Here is a 21,668-nt window from a genome sequence, read left to right on the forward strand (position 1 = left end):
AACCTTTTGCTTAGTTCAGTTCCTCCTTCTCCAGGTAATAACCTCACCATCTCAGCATTGGTTTAATTTGTCTTTCTTGCTTCCCTGTGCCACCAAGGTGTATCTGATATCAATTCCACTTCTTTCTTGAGCTCCAATCCTACATTCCAGAATCCTACCAAGTTTTCTAGGTCCCTCATCCTCCCTCAGGAAGATACCCTTCATCCCTATCTTTCTTCATTTACGCCGTCACCCATGCCTCAAGCCACCCAACTCAGAAACCTCAGATTTCCTAGACACCTCCCTTTTACTTAACCTTCTGCATCCAAGCTCAACCCAATCTTGTCCATTGTACTCAGTAACCACCTTCCATTTGCTTCCCTTCCATGCTCTGCTCTTTCACTCAGCAAGTTCGGGGTCCTGTGTCTTCTTTTACCTCTGGGGTCTCCCTGGCGTCATACCAGGGGAATTTCATTTGTATCATCTCCCAGTGCTTACTGCCATGTGTCACCTTCAGGAAGTATTCTTTCATTGTAGAAGAGACTTCAGATCCTGTGTTCTCACATTTTTCCTGTCCTTGCCATTTCAAATTCTTTCCCTCTCTCTCTCTCTCTCTCTGTCTCTTTCTCTCTCTCCAACTTCTTGACTTTTCAGAATTCTTGAGACCTGCTATCAGTTGTAATACTGGACTTTGAATTTAGGACTTTGCACTTGGTAGGCAGGTGCTCTACCGCTTAAATCACTCCCCTCAACCCTTTTTGTACTCGGTTATTTTTAAGATAAGATCTGGCTTTATTCCTGGCAGGCCTGGACCACAATCCTATTTGTGCTTCCCTATGTAACTGGGGGTGAGGCACACACCATACCCAACCATTGGTTGAGATGGGGTCTCAGGAACTATTTTCCAGCACTGGCCTGGAGCCACAACCCTCTCAATCTCTGCCTCCTGGGTAGCTGAGATTACAGGTGTGAGCCACGATGCCCAGCCTTGGTTATCTTTCACCTTGAGTCAAAAGCTTCCTTTGTCAAATCAAAGCAGGTCTAAGGTCCTCTAGTGCGTTAAACCTACCTCTCCAGTCACATCCTTTATACTCTACTTGATTCTCACCTTATTCTGACCAAATACAAATACTAGTGATTCCAAAAGACCTTTGCTCGTGCCATCCTCAAAACACAGAATGTCTTTCACTTGCATCTTGCCCTGACATATCTTTCCTAGTTATTATTAAGGCTCAGATTGAATACAGTACCACTTTCTTTGTGAAGCTTACAGATTCCTACAGATGGAATGTTTTTCTTCTTCTTCTCTCCTTTGAGAGTTGGAGTAAGTTTACACATTGCCTTGTACAACTAAGTTATTTCTCCTGCTAGAAAAGCAGTAACAGAGATGTCCAAAGTGGTGCTTTTTCAGACTACCTGCAACAGAATAACTAGTTCTGGTAAAAAACAAAAAGCCTACTAAGCCAGAGTCGCTTGAGGCAGAACTCAGAACTCTTCACTTTGGGAACAAGTTGTGCAGCACAGTGCACAGCGCAACTGGGGACCTTAGAGTTGACAAGTGGACCATGGAGTCAATAAGAATGGAGATGCACTCCAGTTGTAGCTGATAAAAGACACTTTTCATAAAAATCATGACTTTGAGATGGATAGAAAATACAAAATCATTCAATGAGGGACCCTAAGCAGACTTTATAACCTGCCTTAAAGAGAATCTGGAGGACACATTTATACAGGGTGTAAATGGGCTCACAGGCAGGGGCAGGAAACAAACAACATGGAAAGTGTCCGCTATGAAATGCAGAGCTTCCTTTGAAACACAAAACCATTTCTACATCTCTAATGAGCTGTGTTTCTTTGAATCTGGTACTTAATTTCGCTAAGCTCTAGTTATGCTATCTGTGAAATCATGATTTCATGGGTATAACACCTAGCAGAGTTTGGTGAGAATTAAGTGATTAATGAATTCCAAGAGTGTGGAAAGTGTGAAATTATTATGCTCAATAAGCATTACCCAGCAATAGGAATCGATAGTACCATGGCTCCTTTAAGTCCTGTGAGGCTCACTCCTGTTTATTGATGAATGTGTCCATTCAATCAACCAATGTGTGTTAAACACTAATTTATGCCAGGTATGGGTGAGCAATAAAACAGTCCCTGTCCTCAAGGAGTCCAGGCTGGCAGAGATGAGAACTTAGACAAATGCTCCATAGGTGTGTGAGCACCACTGACAAGATGGTGCTCTAGGGAACAGAATGCTTTCAGGAAAGGAATCTTAAAGGGTGCACTGACAATTACAGTGCTGAAATGATGTGTGGGACTCTGATTTAATTGCATGAGAGCCATGTAATAACAGTTTATTCTGAGTATGATGTGTCAGGGACTGACTAAAGCCCATCATTACCCTACTTTATGAAGAAAAAAACCCTAAATAACAAATCCCGAGGGAGGCTTTGAAGAGGTCAGGCAATTTTCCCGCAATGGCCAGGCAGCAAGTGAGAAAGCCCTGAGTCTTCCCAGATCATCTGTTTCCAAACTGAGGAAATACAACCTCAAGTTTCCTAATAGAATCGAAACCCTGAGAGATCAGGAGATGGCACAGGACAGTGGTCAGAACTGGGTCTCTAGTTGGAAGCCCTCTCCTCTGGAGAGGAAGCACTCTCCAGAAAAAGGGAGACACCCGGCACATCCCCAGGAGCACCATGCAGGCAGCAGCAGAGGCTGAGGCACTAAAATGCTCAGAGGTTGTGAAACCTAAGTTAGGCCACACTTGCTCAGGAGGAGATGAGGAAACACTGCAGGATTTTCAGCAGGAAATGAGATCAAAGGTTTGGAAACAGGACACAGGACACCTGTCGTGAGGCGACGACCTAGTGCTGCTGAGAGGAGAAGGTTTGAAGTCGGACAAAACTGTCACTTATCATGACTTTAGGCAAGAGAGGCTCTTAGTCTCCCAGTCCATAAAATGGATATGATAACAGGATTACTACGGGAATTAAATGAAAGAATGTAGCTGCGCTGGCGGCTCACGCCTGTAATCCAGCTGGGATCGGGAGGATCATAGTTCAAAGTCAGTCTGAAAAAACAGTTCTCAAGACCCCATCTCCAAAACAACCAGATCAAAATGTACCGGAGGCGCAGCTCAAGTGGTAGAGCACTCACTTTGGAAGGATGAAGCCCTGAGTTCAAACCCCCATCCCACCTAAAAAAAAAAAAAAAAAAAAGAACCTAGATGGGCATAGGAGACTGTGATCTGTCAGCGATTCCATAATGATCCCTAAGTGATGGTGGCCATTGCTGTTATTTTTGTGATGAACATACAGAGGACCTAATGTCACCATGAAGGAAGGACATATCAAATACACATACTGGTGCTCCTTTGCTTAGATTATGTAGAAATAAAACCAGTGCTGCCTGACTTACTCAGACACAGGAAATTGATCTGTATCAAAATAGCAAATTCCCAGGACCACTGACAGAACGAGAGTTCAGGAAAGGCATGAGGGTAAGTGTTTATTTCTTGGGTATATCTAACTCTGCATTAAGTCATTACATAAACACATATATGTACATGTGTGCACACACACGACACAGTCTCCTTTCATAAGGCCAGAATCTAAAACTTTTGTGGATGCTTTTGGTTGATTTCTTTCACCCCCAATCCCAAGCCTCCCTCGTATTTACAGCCACACACTCATCCCTTAGTCACTTTCATTCCTGCTAGGAGTGATCTTGGTTTCCCTACTTAGTTACCCCCGTCCTGGACTACCTCCATTCCTGGCTGGATGAGTCAGCTCAGGTCTAATTCTAACCTATCCTTGGGATCACAGTCTGGTTCCAAGACACACTGCAATTATAGGACATTAAACCAATTCTCTCACCAACTGGCACTAGAATTCCCTGTCAAGAAAAATGTCCTCATGAGTTATTGCATGTAGATGGTGTGCCTAGAGAACCTCTAAGAGCTGGGTAACAAAAGAGGGACTGTTCTATGTTAGAAATTAACTTGGGGAGATGGAAGGAGTTGGAGACAAGAGATGAGAAGAGGGAAGAGACTGAAGGTGAAGTAACTTCAGAGTCTGCCTAAAATACTTCTCAAGATGTGTAATATTCTAAGTTACTCCACTTATGGCTCCCAAATCTTCAATAAGGTTTCCTCACTCCCTAAATTTCCATACCTCCCCATGATACCTTCATGGTGTGAGTGGAAGTGGAGGTGGAGTGAACACAGAATGGGGTCAAGTTGCACTGGTAGATCAGCACAGTGAGTTAGTCTATAACCTAAAGCCATCAGAAGGAGTGAAGACCAAGGTAAAGCTGGAGAACTGACCGAATATCTCAGGAAGTACTGTTCTTTATGAGGACTGTGAAATAGGCTTGAGCCAATTTTATGTAGGCAAAAAAAACAAAGTAGATGATCCCAACTGATAACTAAGCCATGATTTCCTCAGGCATGTACTCTCTGGCACACTCTTAGGTCTGCCTTTCCAAATTCTGCCCATCCCTTTTCCAAAGCTAGCCACCCCAAGTTATTCCAACAGTCTCCCTGGGATCAGAAAACATTTTCTTTAAAAGGTCAAAGAGCAAATAGGTTAGGCTTTGTGGGCCAGATACTCAGTCACTCAACCCTACCCTTGAGGCCTATAAGCAGCTATTTGACAAAAGCAAATGAATGGGTATGGTTGTGCTTCAATAAAACTTTACTTATAAAAACAGATGGTAGGCCTCTGTCTTGCCTCTTCTGTTCTCCACATTGTAGTCAGAGTGCTATTTCTAAAGACCAACCCTCTGTTTAAATACTCGATGGCCTCCCAGTGCCCTTGGTACAAATTCCTTAACTAGGTAAACAGACTCCATCCCATCAGCCTCCTCTCTAGCCATCTCTGGCATCTAACTTAATTTTTCATCAATATCAAACTACTTTAAATCCCCCAAATTCCTAGTGTCTCTTCCTTCTACACATTTGCATATGCTGTTTTGGGATTTTAGAAGATTTGTCCCAGCAGCCACACTGCCCCACCTCTTCCCCCATCCCATATTCATTTATACTCCCATCACACATTAGACCTAACTCCCTCCACCAAGTTTGCCCTGGCCCCCAGGCTCCAGCATGGAGATTGCTGGTTTCATGGGCTCAGTCTCCAGTTAGTCAGAAGGTCTGTGAGATGGACACTGGTCTGTCCTTCCCTGTGTGTTCAAGGTTCTCAATACAGATGAGTGCATTCTTGACTTATGAGTAAGGGAAAAACAAGAAGCAACCTGAAGATGGAGGGGCTCTCCATGGCTAAGTGGTGAAAGATAAACTGGGGCTGTGTGAAGTGTTGAAGTTTGCTGCTAGAGCAGGTTCTGCTTGCTGCTGTGGCTTGGGCAGAGGTTTAAGAAATATGTCTCCAAGGCTTACGGATGCAGTGATCAATAATGAAGTGTGCTTGGCAATTTTCCTCTGAGTGACCTTGACTTGCCTCTCTGAACCATAGTCACATCTTAAATATCATGTAATAGGTGTATTCTATGCACCAGGCCTCCAGGGCTTCATCATTTAGCCCTCATTCTCCACAGTAACTCTAAGACAGACTTCCTTTTATTCTCATTTTACAGTTTACAAAACTCAGGAGTACTGTGCCAAAGAAACCTGAACGACAGGCACAGCTGATATGTAAAGGAAGAAAAGTCTCACTCCTGAACTCAAGTTTGTGACTTCACACTACTTTACACTTTTCCTAGGACCAGGTCTGTTTTCTACCTCTCTGAACAGTGTTTCTTTGCAATCCTAGCAGTCTTCAGTGGTAGCTCTGTGAGTTTCACCATGAGTCTCATTATAACAGGGTCAATCATAATATTTACTGAGCCCAGTCTCTAGCCGAGTACTATTTAGGTATTACCTCATTTAAACTTCACTGACCTGAATAAAAAAGGTGACGTTATCTCCATTTTAAAGATGAGAAAATACAGGCGCAAAGAGGTAAAATAAAGTCCTTGGTGGCACACACTTGAAATCCCAGCACTGGGGAACCTGAAGCAACAAGATGGTGAATTCAAGACCAGACTGGGCTACCTAGCAGGACCTTGTCTTAAAAACAAAACAAAAATTTTCAAAACTGTGTTTCAGGTCACACAATTAGTAATGGAAGGAGCTAGAATTTAAATCCATGCCATCTGACTTCACAGGCACAAAGATAACCTGCACCGATGTTCCTCAGCTCTCACAGAACAAGGTAAAAGTCTGGGATGTTGATTCAGACCTCTGCGATCCTGTATCGGAGACAGAGGAGTGTCTTGGTTACTCATTGCTGCTGAATAAATTGTCCGAAAGCTTAGTGGCTTCAAACATTTGTTAGCCACCAATTCTGTGGGTCAGTTCTGGGCTGGCAGGTGGTTCTTCATTCTGCTTTCACCTGGATTAACTCATATGCCAGTCAACTGGCCGCTTGGTGCAGGCTTGATGATCCAAGATAGTCTCTCAGGCGATCAAGACTAGTTCATTTGTGTCCGACCCGTGAAGCTGCACTGGGCCTTCTCTTAGAAGGGCCTCCCTACACTTGGTTTGTTTTGCTGCTGTCATCTTGAAATTCTTCATACTTGTGGAAAAAAGAACTGCACTGTTACCAGCCCTCTTAGCTTCTCACCTGCAAGTCACAGTCCAGGTTTCTTCATCTGATGACAGGAGTTTTGCAAGACAGTGAGGGCAAGGTAAACTCTTGGCTCAGAACTCTCACACCATCATCTCTGATGCACTGTTTTGGCCAAAGCAAGTCACAGTCCAACCAGATACAAGGAGGTGCAGACATGGAGTCCACCTCTCGATAGAAGAAAGGAGTCACACAGCAAAGGGACAATGCAGAGGAATGGGATACATCTGTGACAGCTTATTGCAATCTGCCACAGGAGAGGTCCAGGTTTATGGATAAAGCAAATAATTTCAATGGGAGTTGTCAACAGGCAGGTTATAGGTTTCTGAATAAACAATCAGAACTCCCAGGAAGACTGAATAAATTAAGGTAAGGATAATAAAGAGCTAAGTCAATCCTTCAGACCACCCAATATTTACATAAATTTTTCTTCCCACACATTTCATCACCTTCCCCCGAGTGTCTGTTGTTCTAATCCAATTCCTGCAGTTGTCTGACTGCTAGGATAATGCTGTGAATTTGGAGGTTTTGTGGGAAGTTCTTTGTTTCCAGATTTCAACTTCTCTGTATTAGAGTAAATTCTACGTTACTATGATAAACAGACCCCAGAGTTCGGTGACAAAGCAAAGAGAAGCTTCTTTCTCTTTCACACAACAGTGGGTCCCAGACTGGCAAGGCAGGCAGCTATGTTGTGTGAGGTCATGCAGGTTTCAGGTTCCTTCCTTCTTGTTTTCTGTCCTCTCCTTGGATGTCTTCATCATTTTATGGTTGTAACTGGTCACAGATAAGCCCGTGGAGAAAGAAAGCACTCCAAGGCAAGCCATCTTCCTTAAAAAGGTAAGATAAAAATAGTACTCATAGCCTGGTGCCATGTCATGCCTGTAATCTAGCTACTCAGGAGGCAGAGATCAGGAGGATCACGGTTCCAAGCCAGCCTGGGCAAATAGTTTGTGAGACCCTATCTTGAAAAAACCACTCCTATCTTGGAGTGGCTCAAGGTGGAGACCCTGAATTCAAGCCCCAGTACCACAAGAAAAAAAAACTGTGCTCATTGCTTCTAAGTTACATTCTATTGGCAAGAACTCCCCCACAAAGTCACATTTAGCTGCAAAGCAGGATAAGAAATGTCATCTCCACGTGAGTGAATGTGTGACCATCAAGAGGAGAATGGATTTTATGACAAATGGTCAGACACAAAAACTAAGAAGGAAAGACTCCCAAGATTAAGAAGTCTCAGGAATACAAAGGCCAGAGAACGAGATGAGGATTTTGTTTTAGAAGGACAGAGAATGAAGTCTGAAAAATACATTTGACTAAATCTAGCCATTTAGGCACCCAAATTACTGTTTTATTATTTTCAGTACTTTTGGGAATATAACTTGCAAATAAAAGATCTTTTCATTTTAAGGAAAGTGAATAGAAAAGACTCAAGAAGAACAAGATAGACCAGTAAGATGTATGAGGAGAATCAGAGCTTACTGGAGAATAATTATGGCAGAAGCTAGATTTCAGTGAACTGAGAAGTACAGATGAACAGGAATCATGAAATAGCAACCAGGGACTATTTGTTTTTTTGGAGGGATTGGGGTTTGAACTCAGGGCTTTGCACTGGCAAAGCAAGTGCTCTACTGCTTGAGCCACACCTTCAGTAAACTTTGCTCTGGTTATTTTGGAGATGGGGTTCTCAGGAACTATTTGCCCAGGCTGGCCTCAAACTGCCATCCTCCTGATCTCAGTCTCCCAAGTAGCTAGAGTTGTAGTTGTGAACCACGAGCTCCCAAAGAAGACTAGTCTTTTTAAGAACATGGGCTTTCAACAAGTAAGATGATATGTGGGGGTTGGGGTTATGGCACTTGCTTGGGTACTGAGATGAGTACCATCTCATGGGGCTGAGTTAGGGGAGCCAGGACTAGACACTAGGGTAGTCCAAAGTTCCATTCCAGCCACCCTGCATTTGAGTAACGTGCCCCTTCAACAGCTGGAAGAACACTGAAGTTTTCCCAGTTTCTCTTGGATGTGGTGTCTGAACGATATCTTGGGGCCTCCCGAGACCATGCCTCCACCTCCACTCCCACAGTAACTGCCACTTGTGCACAAGACTCATGGCTTATTCCCTGGAGAGTCAGGGGACTCGATTGGGTGTGGAAGGAAATAAGCAAGGACCAGAATCACTTTACTCACAGCTGCAGTGTGGGAAAAGCCCTACCCTGTCAGAGCATCAGTTAGAAGAGTGAAATGTATGAGTAAGTTGGAAAGGAGAAAAGATATGAATCAGAGGTAGTAAAACTCATCAGCTTCAAGCACCTTTGTCTGGCAGCCGAAACTGGGTATGTGACCACCTGATCACCTTCTGTTCAACTCCCATCGGCAAGGTTTTTTTTTTTTTGTTTGGTTGGTTGGTTGGCAGTACTGGGGTTTGAACTCAGAGATTCACACTTGCTAGGCAGGTGCTCTACCACTTGAGCCACTCTGCCAGCCCCTTCAACTCCCATCAGAAGAGATGGAGAGTCAACAAATTCTAACTGAAGTTGGAACTATTGCTTCAAAGTGACAGAGGAACTAGGACTCTCTTGTTCTTAGATGAAAAGCTCAAAATTTCTTTCAGAAAGGAAACACCATTTCATAGAGCGGAAGTCGAATGCTTCTCTGCCATGTGTGTGAATGATCAAGGTGACAGGTTGCATCAGTACAACTGAATTACCACTGAGAGTTCACCATGGTCCTCTGGAACCCCAGTGACTGAAAACTCACTCAGATGAAGTCTGAATGCTCCTCCAGTTGACATCAGAGGCACTGTGACATGGAAGGCTAAATCAAGGAATGAAACCTCCTTCAGTGAGAACTGGTTGAATATTTCTGAAGAAGGAATAAGACCACCAGATTGAGAGGCTGGGGGTGGGGCACGGAATTCGAGGCTAGCCAGGAGGTATGAGGGGAGTAAAGGGAACGTCTCCCTTGGGAGGCTTACATCTACAAAGTCTCTCTCTTGGGTGGTTTGTCAGCACCTTCAGAAAGATCGCTAAAGGGCCAGATGCAGGGTTCACACCTATAATCCCAGCACTTAGGAGGCTGAGGCTGGAGGATGGAGGGTTCCAGGCCAGCCTGGGCTACAAATGAGACCCTCCCTGTCTCGAAGATGAACGAATGAATGAATAAATACATAAATGGACAAAGACCACCGAAGAACCATGGCTCAGGATGAATACTTCTCAACATCTGAAATATAGCTTTGCTCTGTGTTCAGCAGAAAGCTTCAGCTCTGTGACACAGCCCAGTGGCTTTAAAAACAGGGCGAGAGTGGAAGGCACTGGCAGAAGGAGAAAAGGTGAGGTTAAGCATGGCAGTGCCGTTCTAATGTGGTCTCGGTGTAGTTTAAAGGATTGTGTTGAGCCAGACTGGGAGGGAGGGAGGGTTTTATTGATTTTGCTTTCAGTTTTTAACAGGAAAGACTCGGGCTTGTTTTATAGGCCCCGGTAAAGACGCAGGGAGAGTCAGCGCCTCAGGGCTGAGGAGGGGTGACCTGACAGAGGCAAGAGAAACTTAGAGACTTAGAAGTTTAAGGTAAGACACAGGTGGTCCACAGGTCCATCAGCAAGAATTAATCAAGGTCTACACAGCTGTGGCTTTCCCAGATTCATCTCTGTTATCTTTTGATTTATCCAGGGCAAACACAGTCTGGGCACATTTGCTTTGCAAATGTGGAGCCCTGAGTTCAAACCCCAGTTCCATCAAAACCCGGAATCAAGATTTTTACAGAGATATGATGTAGATATATAGTATCCTTTTTAAGTGCACTTGGAGAAAAAGCTAGAAAAGGAAAAGCAATTCTTTACTGGAATGTTAAAAATCCACTTTTTACAAACTGCTTTTCTCCAATCTAATTTTCTGAATGGAAAGTAAGTCTGCTTTTCTAGCTTGCTTTGTTTAATGCATAGCATGGTACCTAGCACAAACACGTAACAGATACTTTTAACAACCCTGTAGGTGGTAAGCATGCAAACCACAGAATCAGATTGACTAGTGTGGAATCCCGATTGTACTAATGTCTGGATTTGTGACTCAGAGCAGATGATTTCAGGGCAGAGCCCACTTGAAAATAGTGTGGCAAAAAAGGAATCTTAACTTCAGAAAATAGTTAAGTCAGCTGAGATGTACAGTTCTAAAAAGAGTAGTAAAATTAACAGGCTTGTTTTGTAACACAGTGAGAAGGGAGTCACATTGAACAGGGCATGTGTCATTGATGAATGATGAACGGAACAGTAAGTACATCGCGCAGATGCCGAGAAGAAGCCAGGTTAAACTTAGGGAACATAGCGAGGAGATCTGTCCGTTTTTCAAAGTGAGGATCACGGTAGTGTCTCTCTCAAGGCACGGTTGTGAGAATTAGGTAATCTGTGCTCTAAATGCTTGCTACACAACACCATGAATGCTACCCATTAAAGGTACTAGAATGAACTAGTCGTTGTAAGTACTAAATAGTTGCCTTAGCCTCAAGGGTTAGCATTTAAGGGGCTTTATCCAGGAAAGGGTTGTGACTCAAACAGATATTTAGTGTACCTGAAAGTCTTGCCTATGGATGGGATTACTTGGATTGTACTGGGACAATTTCTGTCATGCAGAAGAGTTTCAAGGGTAAGGTATACAACCATCAGTACAGTGGTCACATGGCCCCAGTTCTCTCTAACCCAGACCTTACCCTACCTTGTCATGCACAAGCATAATGCTGACCAAGGCCGTCCCCCAGGCCTTACAGGAAAGCTTCAGTCTCCTTTGCCCATACTTTTCTATCTTTATCAGGTCTGATGGTTGAACTTGGTGGGAATTCGCCTATGGGCCAGAATCTCTAGCAGCTCACACACTTACTGGTAGCCCATGGGTCGGGTGGCTTTTCTCTAGGAGGCCAGGTCACACAGTCAACCTTATTGTTAAGTCACAGCTTGGGTGTGACCTGTTATTACCTTATCACTGTACCCCAGTACCTTGCCTAGGGTACAGCATTTCATAGGTACGAGTGGATTTGAACTAGAATAGAGCCTGCCCATATCCCTGCTCATTTCAATCCTCAGAAGACTCAGGGCTCTCCATTACCATCCTGATCTTGTCTCTATCTTAGTGTAAAACCCCATTCCTCAGCACCCTTCAAGCCCTTTCTCTGCAGCCTGTGTACTAAACCCTAACTTGCAAAGTTCTCCTACAGCTTAACCTCTTTGTACGTCTTGTGCACCTACCTGCTTAGATTGAAGTCTTGCTCTCCTACACTTCCCAGTGTGGCTCTCAAATACAAACCATTTTTTTTCTCATGATCCCACAGGATGTGGGAAACACAATCTTCTTTCTCCCGATTGCTACTTCCAAACTATCTCTCCTTTCAAAAACTCTACTTCCTTTTAAGTTCTTGTCACCCTGTCTGAGTCAGTGTTCCCAATAGGATACAGATAGTATAAAAGGTGCTTAATTGGCTTTTGCTGAGAAGCACTGACTCCTTACTTGGGCCCAGGAATTAACTAAACACAGGAGAAAAGCTTGGCTTTTCTGCCTCCATTTTGTATCCGTTGTCCTTTGCTCTGAGCCATTCTCTCCTGCAGCCACCTTGGAATCAAGGAAGGACAGGAATGATGGATAACATCTTTATGACAAGGGACTGAAACTTCCCCTAAGGAACAGTGGAGCCTTGCAGGACACCTCCCTCCTCCAAATGAGGACAGTTCCCCATAACGATGAGGGTACACCCTGGAGCAGGAGCAATCATCCATCTCATGGGAACCAGATGGCTCCCGTCAAGTGATGACAGCGATAACTTCTCTGGAACCCTTGGACTGAGATAACAGTCCTGCAGAACACACCTGTGACTGGAATTGTTTAACTACGCATACTTTGTCCCCTGCCCCTGGTTCTTTTGTTTACTTAAACCTGTAGCTCATGTCTATACCCTGAAGATGGCTGAAGATGACCTGAGTGCTCACTCTGCCTCTACCCACAGTATGTCCCGAGCTATGTAAGAAACCTTCTTTCTCTTCCTTCACCATGCCTCTCTATTTGATGTATAGGAGCAAGGGGACAGACACAGACCTGGCACGTAGAATTCCAGAAGTTTGGGCCTTAGGTCTAAAACTCCAGTTTCAGAACCAGATGGTAAAGAAACATGTTCATTTGGCCCATAGGTTTCAGCCAATATGGACCTGAGAGGAGGGAAAAGCATGGAGAATGGATCTAGTGGGCCAAATGGATGCTATTTCAGCTCATACCCAGTTCTTGGTTGCTGTCACGGTCCAACTCTTTGTCACTGACAACCTGAGTTCCTAGCTGTCATCTTCCTCCGCCCCTCAGTGACTCCAGCATCCACGTGGGTGGCCCTACTGATCTTTTCCATTCATGCCACACCCTAAATACTCCACCAGTAAGAACACAATGTTGACTTCTCATATTCCACTCTGATCACTTATCTGAATACTTCAATGCAATTCTTCACCTTCTTGCTGTCTCTAATCCACTGGCCTTATCACCCTTTGCTATTCCTCACTCCCCCACCTCTACTCTTTTGACTTCCCTTTCCACTGTGTCCACAGGAAATTCCACAGACCTCACTCCCCTGAAAAGAACTCTTCCCCCTCTCTCTTTCTGTTGTATTCACCTGTCAAAATGCTAACTCTGGTTAAAACCGATTTGATTATCTGCCTTCTCTAGTGGGGATGGGGAGAATGTGTAAAATTCATGCTGATTGGTTTCTCACTACATTTGTTAATCTAGGCTTCAAATGAACATTTTTAACCTGCCCAGAAATGCTACACTAGTCCTGGTGAGTGTGCCAATTATTCAAGATTTTTATTCTACATTTTCTCTCTTCAAGAGAGGGCATTCTGTGCTCCCAGTCTCCCTCCAAACTCTTATCAGCTCACAACCAACTCTTCCACTGTACCTGCAACCATGCCTCTGACCTCTGCTCAGTCACCATGGAGTATGGGTCACTCCTAAAAACCCAACCTCTCTACTAGTGCTCTAGAGTCCCACCCCCTCCATCTTTTGAAGAAATTTGTTCCTGTTCTCATTCCTTCTCCCTCCTGTGTCAATATTCCTCTGTCAGGTCTCTTTAATATCAGCAAATATATCAAAAAACTCTCATCTTAAAAAATAAGTTTCCTGGGGCTGGGAGTATAGTCAGTGGTAGAGCCCTTGCTTAGCATTCACAAAGCCCTGGATTCTATCCTCAGCACTGCAAAAAAGTGGGGATAAAAAAAAATCTTTGTCAGTTACAAAGTCGTCTTCATCCTTCACTCAATCTATCCATTTCCCATTAAAGAAAAACTTGAGGCTGGGACTGTGGCTGAAGTGGTAGGGCACTTGCTTAATATGTGTGAGGCTGTTTCAAACAGAAGTACACCCCAAAAAGTACACCCCCAAAAAGTACACCCCAAAAAAGTATACCCAAAAAAGTATACCCCCCAAAAAGTACACCCCCCAAAAGTACACCCAAAAAAGAAGCCACTGAAGAACAACTTGAACAACTTGCCTAGAGAGACTTCTGCTTTGCTTCATCCCCATTCCCTTTTCTGCTCCATCACCGCCATGCAATGGAAACTCTGTTGTGTAAAATTCATGCTGATTGATCCCCGGTGCCCAATCTATTCTATATGTCACCTGATCCCACCTGTCAACAGCCTGTGACATACTGACTGCATTCTCATCGTTAAATCATTTTCCCTGATTTGTGTGGGTCCCACTCTTTCCTGACTTTCATCTCCCTGACTTTTCTTTCTCCATCTTCTTTGCTGGCTTAGTCTGCAATCCTAGATAGACCTCTAAATGTTCATGACCCCAGACTCTTCTTATCCTGTGCTGTCCAAATTGGTAGCCCCTGGCCACATGTGTCTACTTAAATTTCAAATAACGTAGCCAGGTGTGACAGTACACATCTATAATTCCACACATGAGTTCGAAGCTAGCCTCAGCTACATAGCAAGACCCTGTCTCAGAAAAGTAATAAAATAAAATGAAACAATGTAGGTGAAATAAAATTAAAATTCAGTTCCTCAATTCCACTAGGCATATTTCAAGCATTCATTAGGAAGATGTGGATAGTGTACAACACTGACACAAAACATTTTTGCAGGTGTTGGTGCACACACCAGTAATCCCAGCTATTTGGGAGGTTGAGATCAGAGGATTGTATTTCAAGGCCAGATAGGGCAGGGAGTTTTTGAGTCCCCCATCTCAACCAGTAGCTAGGCATTGTGGCTTGCACCTGTCATCCCAAGACATTTGGGAGGCTGAGGCTGGGAGGATGATGGTTTGAGGCCGACCTAAGCAAAAGAGTTTGCAAGACCCCCATCTCAATGGAAAAAAGCTAGGTTTGGTAGCAAGTGTCTGTCATCCTAGTGACAGCCGGAAGTAAAACAGGAGGATTGCTGTCCAGACCGGCTGGGACAAAAAACAAGACCCTATCTCCAAAATGAGCAGAACACAAAGGGCTGAGGTGTGGCAACAGAACAGAAAGTTCTATTGAACAGGACTGACTACACGATCTTACCCAGCTCTACAGCTTGCAATACCATCACTGTGCTAATGAGCTCTACGTTTATACCTCTAACCTGACCCACGCTTCAGATTTGTGTACGTAACTGCCTATTTGGTAGAACCACTTGGATGCCTCATAGGCTATTCAAGCCCATTTTCATCCTCCTTCCTCTTCTCCCACCCACAAAAGCTTGTTTCTCCTCCAGTCCCTCCACTCATAGCAAATGACACCACCTACCCAGTTTTGAAACCAAAAAAATCTACTCACCATCTTGATCCCTCCTCCTTCCTCATCTTCTGTCTAGTCCATTGACAAGTCTTACTGATGCTACCCAGAAAGTGTGTCTCCCATCACATCTTCTGCCTCCACTGTCATCTCCCTGGTCCAAGGTTCTTGCCTGGACTACTGTCCTACTTAGATGACCTGCACCTAAAACAGTCTCAAGCATATAACAGATGCTCATTAAATATGCTGGATAAATTAGGTTGGATAAACTCTACAGAAGAGTGAAAAAAATCTGAACTTTTAAAAAATATGTATGAATAATAGAAATTTAACACAGAAAATTTAGGACATAGATTTAAGAACAATCACCTCCCAGACAAATGTTATTCATGATTAATGTTTTTCAGGCTTTCTCCTAGTGCTGTGACACCTCCACAGATCTGTCTGTGTGGATAATGTGACTTATCTTCTCAGGAGGAAATATTAGTTGTTGCTTCTTCTGGCTCAACCTTCACTTTCCCAATTAACCCACTATGGCTTCCTGACCTCTTGATTCTGTCACAGCCTGGGATTCAGCTCACCCAACAGACACTTTTGCTCAGAGTTCTCATCTTTGTTCCTGTCCCTGCCTGCTACCTAGCTCCTCCCTGCACTCCTCAACTCCCTTGATAGGAAAACTAAACAGTCTGACCCTCTCCTCAACTCAGAATAACTCAACGTAACTCCAAATAATATCCCTACCCTCTACATTAGTTGGCAGCCCCCAAATGTTTGATTGTCCGCTTCATTCCAGCTACAATTGTGGGCAAACTGAGTTTTCGTACAGATAGTAGTTAATTACAGTAGCCAGGGGATGTGGTAACAGAAAGTGCAAGGGTATAGCCTTCCTTAATATGGAGTTCAAGGCTTGGAACCAAATAATTACTGTACGCCTGACATCTGCTTTGTGTTAATTTATAAAGACATGCTATCATGACAACAGTCCAGACACTTTGCTTGTTTACCCAACTACCCTCCTTCCTCCAACTTCCTCCACCATGCCTGTGTTGTCCAGGGACACCCTCCATCCAATGGCCATATATTTCAGTGGAACTGTATGTCATTCTCCATTCCTACCACTGCCAACTTTGGGGTCTCTTTACTTTTACACATGGGCCAGTGACATAATTATGACCTAAAGGAATAGAAGGAAGTCTGCTGTGAGGGACTATGGAAACAATTTCCTTGCCCTCTTCTAGGGCAATGACAAGACAGCCTCTTTATTGGCTTTAGAGATGAGTATATTTGAATGGACTCTCAGGAATCACTAATGTCTTCTAAGTGTGAAGGGAGAGAGTCTTAGATTGAGCCAGTTGGGGGAATGGTAAAGATAGTAGATCAAAGAAAATGGCACTGTAACATTCTGGTTTTTATACCACACCACAGGCTCTACCTCTGGCTTCCGACTATGCATTTGGTGGGGGAGTGGTACTGGGATTTGAATTCAGGGCCTCATGCTTGCTAGGCAGGCACTCTACCACTTTAGCCACTCCACCAGCCCTTTTTTGTGATGGGTTTTTTCGAGATAGGAACTCTCAAACTATTTGCCTGGGCTGACTTTGAACCACGATCCTCCTGATCTCTGTCTCCTGAGTAGCTAGAATTATAGGTGTGAGCCTCGGGTACCCAGCTCCAACTATGCATTTCTAAGTCCAGGGGATTCTGATGTCATCAACATTTGAGAGACACTGACTTCTACGTACACTACTAATCAACAAAGAAACATTAGGCAAATTATTTAACTTTCATGTAATCTACTTCTTTATCTGGAAAGCAAGGAAGAAATATCCACTTATGACCTTACTGGGAGCATGTAGGGTTAAGGTTTGATGGAAGAGCACACAGGGAAAGTGCTGGAAGGTCTATGAACCAGAAAAGATCATACCCAGAATGTCTCCCACAGTCCACTGCTGACTTGGGAATCCATAAACTGGGTTTATAAGCTGATCTCAGATCCTGCTCTGGAGATTCTCAGTAGTTCCTTGGTGAACCCTGAAAGTCTGCACTTTCTAAAACACCTTCTAGGCTCCAGGAAAATGTGACCATCAGTCAAGCTTGAATTTGGCAATACATGTGTCATACCCTTATATTGCAGGAGTTAGGATTTCTGATTTCTAATTCTAGATCTGACAATATTCCACTTAGGCAAGCTGTCTTCTCACCTGTATGCTTGTACTGTGTAACCTACAAATCTATGGGGATCTGAAGAAAAATGACACTTAGGGTCAAGGGGCTTCTCTAACCTGAGTATTTTTATGTGCTGTGATGTGGATGAAACAGAGTAAAAACAAGTAAAGCTGGGAACGGAGGAGGTGTTGACAGATCATCATTTTGGCTGAGGAGCAAACCAGAAATGTCTGGGGTAAAATTAACTTCATATTCATCAGAGGACTACACCTTCCTTCTTTTGCTACCCTAGCCATGGAGCTTTGACTCCTTGTAGCAACATGGCACAATTCGAGGTAATCCCCCTCAATAACCACTCTGGCCATCCTGCTTGAGTTCTGTGAAACTGCCTAGAAAAGTTAAAAACATGAGTGTTGGGTAAAAGAAGGTTTGAAAAATTTTCCTAGGGTATCTTTCACTGACATTTTCAGTAATGTCTGTAGGAGAACAGAAACACTGCCCTTCGAAGAAGAGAAGGAAAGGAAAGAGGGAAGAAGGAAGGAAAAGAGGAAAAAGGAAAGGAAAGATGGAGGGAGGCAGGAGGAAAAGGAAGTGAGGAAGGAGAGGAGGGATGGAGGGAAGAAAAGGGACAGAAGAAGGGAGGGCGGTAAAGAGGGGGAAGGCAGGAGAGGGAAGGAAAGAAGGGAATTAAAGAGGAAGAGGAGGAGAAGGAAAGAGAGAGGGAGGAAGGAAAAGAAGGAGTGAGGCAGGAGAGAGGACGGAAGGGACAAAGTACCCTTAGCTTCAGGCCCAGCAGACAGAGTTGAACACCTCCTAACTTGGGAGCTTCGGGCTTTTTGGGCTCAAGGCTGGCCTGATATCGTCACCGGTTGAAATCACACTTCTTAGACGCTCAAATCTCGGAATTTCAGCTCCGGCCTGGCGCAGCAGCGGTGCAAAACCCAGTAAGAAAGCCACGGCCATCCGCGGAGCTCGGCTTCTGCCTCCCGCCCTCAACTCCGCCCAGCTCAGGCAGGGCCCGCCCACCCGATGACGTCACTCCGCCAGCTCCGCTAGGGCCCGCCCTTCTGGCGGCGTCACCGCAGTTGAGTCTTCTCAGCGCCCGTAGTTGTGAACTTTGACCGCTGGCGCCAGGAGTAGTGCGCATGTACCGTCCCTCTGAATGGTGTGTGTTCTTTGTCTCGCCGCAGCGGTGGGGGCTGTGGCGGTTGTCCTGGTCCTGCGGCTATGGATAGTGCTTGGGCCCCAGGACTTCACGCCTCGGGAATCTCTCAGTCTCTTGGTAGTGGCTGGGTCCGGTAAGTATCAAGATGGTGGCTGTCGGGTTGGGTCATTCACTACAAACCCCAAAGTACTCCGCGGCGGTCGTCCGTGGCCACCTTAGCGCCTTCTGCAGCGGTGCATGCTGGGGTTGGTAGTTTCTCCGCATTACCGGACCTGCACGATGCGGCTCCCGTCAGTCTTGTCTTAAAGACAAGTAATTTACACTGGTGTGTAATTAAGCCTCTCTGGAGGGCGTCGCTTTCTAACAAATGATTAGTGAACAGAGAGGTTGCGAACGCCTTTTGACTGTCCTGTTGGCCGCCGTGCATTATTAATCTAGGCATTGCGCATTTAGTTTAGTGAACAGTCACCCTTGCAAGGGTCCACGAGGATGACCACCGTCCCCAGTCCTTAGAACACGGCGGGCAGCGTGGCCGGGTCCGCGCCGCCGTCTGTCCGACCAGTAGGTGAGGTCTGGGGCAGGTGTGCTCACACAGCCAGACAAATCCACGCCACACAGCAATGCACGGGGGCAGTTGCTGCCACGCGAGGTCAAGTCCAGACACAGGGATGGCGCGGTCAGCACGCGGGGCAAGCACGACAGCTATGTGGCTGCTGCCCCCACAGCAGGGCGTTCAAAGCAGCAAGAAAGGCTTAGTAAATACAGACGCCTGTTGTCATTATCAGATGATGTGCCCTGTAGGTAATTGTACCTGCCGTGCTGTTATTTGGCGGGCAGCGCACTGGGTTTGTTTACACCAGCATCGCCCATGCACAGTGTGTCACCAGCTCCCTGGTAGTGCCATTGGGACACTGTCCTGTCAGCTGTCCATCGTTGTCCCAAACAGCGTTATGTGGTGAATCTCTCTCTCTCTCTCTCTCTCTCTCTCACACGCATACACACACAGTGCCATTTGGAAATGCCAGGAGAGTGCATCTACATGGAATAATATTTATGATATGGCAAGTGAACTTAGGTTCAAGTATAACTGATTACTCACTTAACATATTTTGAGCAGTAGGAGACACCAGGCACTAAAATAAGCTCTGGAAAGAACAAAATTGACTGACTACTTGCTATGTGTGGCGAGCCAGCTATGTACCAAGCACTATGAAAGGTAAAGGGATACAGCAGTGAGTGAAATAGAGACTATAGAAAAGCTAACAGAAGCCAAAAGAAAACGGGTACTTGCCACACTAAGTGCTCAGACCTTATAAATAGCTGCATCAGAAGTACAGCTGTGCAATGGTCAGCAGTCTTCAGGAAGGACAACACCTTCCTGAATTTGACATAAGAAATGTGACACAAGTCGTATCTGAACTTGACACAAGGAAAACTAAAGGATGGTGTCCAGGTTTCTGATGTGAACAGATGGGTAAATGTTAAAACTGTTCACTTGACGATCCTAGATTTGGTGGACTAGAAACCAAAGTTACGATTGAAAATTCATTTAGCAAGTAGTGTCCTCCCTCATTCAAATTCTGTAGGGTAGTAGAGGCCTCTACGAAAGACTCATGCAAGGCACAGAATGACTTAGAACTGAATAAACAGCTTAATAGTTCATGCCCCAAATTTTTGAGCAGGGAGAACACATTTCCAGTGTTTACCTTGAAGACCAAGCAATGGCTAATCTTTAGATACCATAAAATATTATTAGTTGACTAATTCTTAGAGATCTGTCAAATCTCTCTGATACACAATATCTTCTCCTTAGGCAAATTTAGATTTAATATCAAACTCCCATTCGTTTAACAATAGGAATGACTTCTCTTTTCTCAGCCCTGGAGGTTCAGCAGAGACAAAATGGACAAAATCCCTGCTCTTCTAGTAGGTAAAGATGGGGGAATATAAAAGGCAAAACACAGGGGAAAAAGGAGAATGATGGAGGAGGTGAATTCAACTATGATATATTGTAAGAATGTTTGTAAATGTCAGTGTATCCCAAGTACAACAATAATATGGTAATAAAAAAATAAAGAATGGGGGAAAATCTTTGCACCCTATTATATGGACAAAGGATTAATAGCCAGACTATATGAAGAGCTCAAAAAATTAAACATGGAGAGAACAAATACCTCCTTTAATAAATGGGCAGATGAACACACAGTTCTCAAAAGAAGAACAAATGGCCAATAAACGTGAAGAAATGTTAAACATAAAGGAAATGCAAGTCAAAACCATGTGAGATTCCATCTTACCTGTCAATGGCTATCATCAAGAAAGTTGGTTAGAATGTGGCAGGGACTGAAGGACTCTTCCTTATACACTGTTGATGGGAATGTCACTTAGTCTAGGCACTATGGAAATAGGTATGGAGGTTCCATAGAAAATTAAAACAGCTACCATATTATCTAGCTATATCTCTTCTGGGCATACACCCAACACAAGCTAAGACATACACAATACAGAAATCTGCACGCCTATGTTTATCACAGAGTCACCGTATCCACTTACGGAATCAGCCTAGTTGCCCATAAAAACAAGATAAAGAAAATATACATGTACAAAAAAAGACTATAGTTATGGGAAGAAGAATTTATATTTTACAAATAACTGTCAGTCAGAGCCTCCCAGGAAGAGGACAGATACACAACAGCAAGGACCAGGGTGAGGGAAGTAGTAAGGGAAGAGAAGGAGATGAGGTCCAAGAGATAACAGAGGAGGGGTCAGATTATAAGAAGCCTTTTATTCTGCATGAGAGGCAAAGCCATTGGGGAGTTTGAACAGAAGTAAATAATTAGATTAATTCTTTTTCATAGGATCATACAGGGTGCTGTGTTGAGAATAGCCTGAAGGAGAAGGAGAACAGGTGAGAGGCGAGATGGTGGCAAAGGAGGTGGTGAGAAGTGACTGGATGTTTGATGTGTTCTAAGGTACAACTGAGAGGATTTTATTG

General features: G+C 44.3%; 2 protein-coding genes across 2 annotated transcripts in view; one reads left to right on the top strand and one right to left on the bottom strand.

The window, feature by feature from the left end:
- Tlcd4 (TLC domain containing 4) overlaps nucleotides 1-18,488 on the bottom strand; it is an 84,193-nt gene extending 65,705 nt beyond the window's left edge. The window contains exon 1 of the mRNA XM_074050948.1: nucleotides 18,284-18,488. The gene's annotated coding sequence lies outside the window, so the exon portion shown is untranslated. The remainder of the gene's footprint in view (nucleotides 1-18,283) is intronic.
- A 90-nt stretch (nucleotides 18,489-18,578) lies between these two features.
- Alg14 (ALG14 UDP-N-acetylglucosaminyltransferase subunit) overlaps nucleotides 18,579-21,668 on the top strand; it is a 79,230-nt gene continuing 76,140 nt past the window's right edge. Inside the window, exon 1 of the mRNA XM_074050950.1 lies at nucleotides 18,579-18,806. Coding sequence (XP_073907051.1) covers nucleotides 18,671-18,806 — 136 coding nt within the window. The 5' untranslated portion in view covers nucleotides 18,579-18,670. The remainder of the gene's footprint in view (nucleotides 18,807-21,668) is intronic.

The sequence above is a fragment of the Castor canadensis genome, chromosome 12 (genome assembly GCF_047511655.1).
Source record: "Castor canadensis chromosome 12, mCasCan1.hap1v2, whole genome shotgun sequence".
NCBI classification, from domain to species: Eukaryota; Metazoa; Chordata; class Mammalia; order Rodentia; family Castoridae; genus Castor; species Castor canadensis.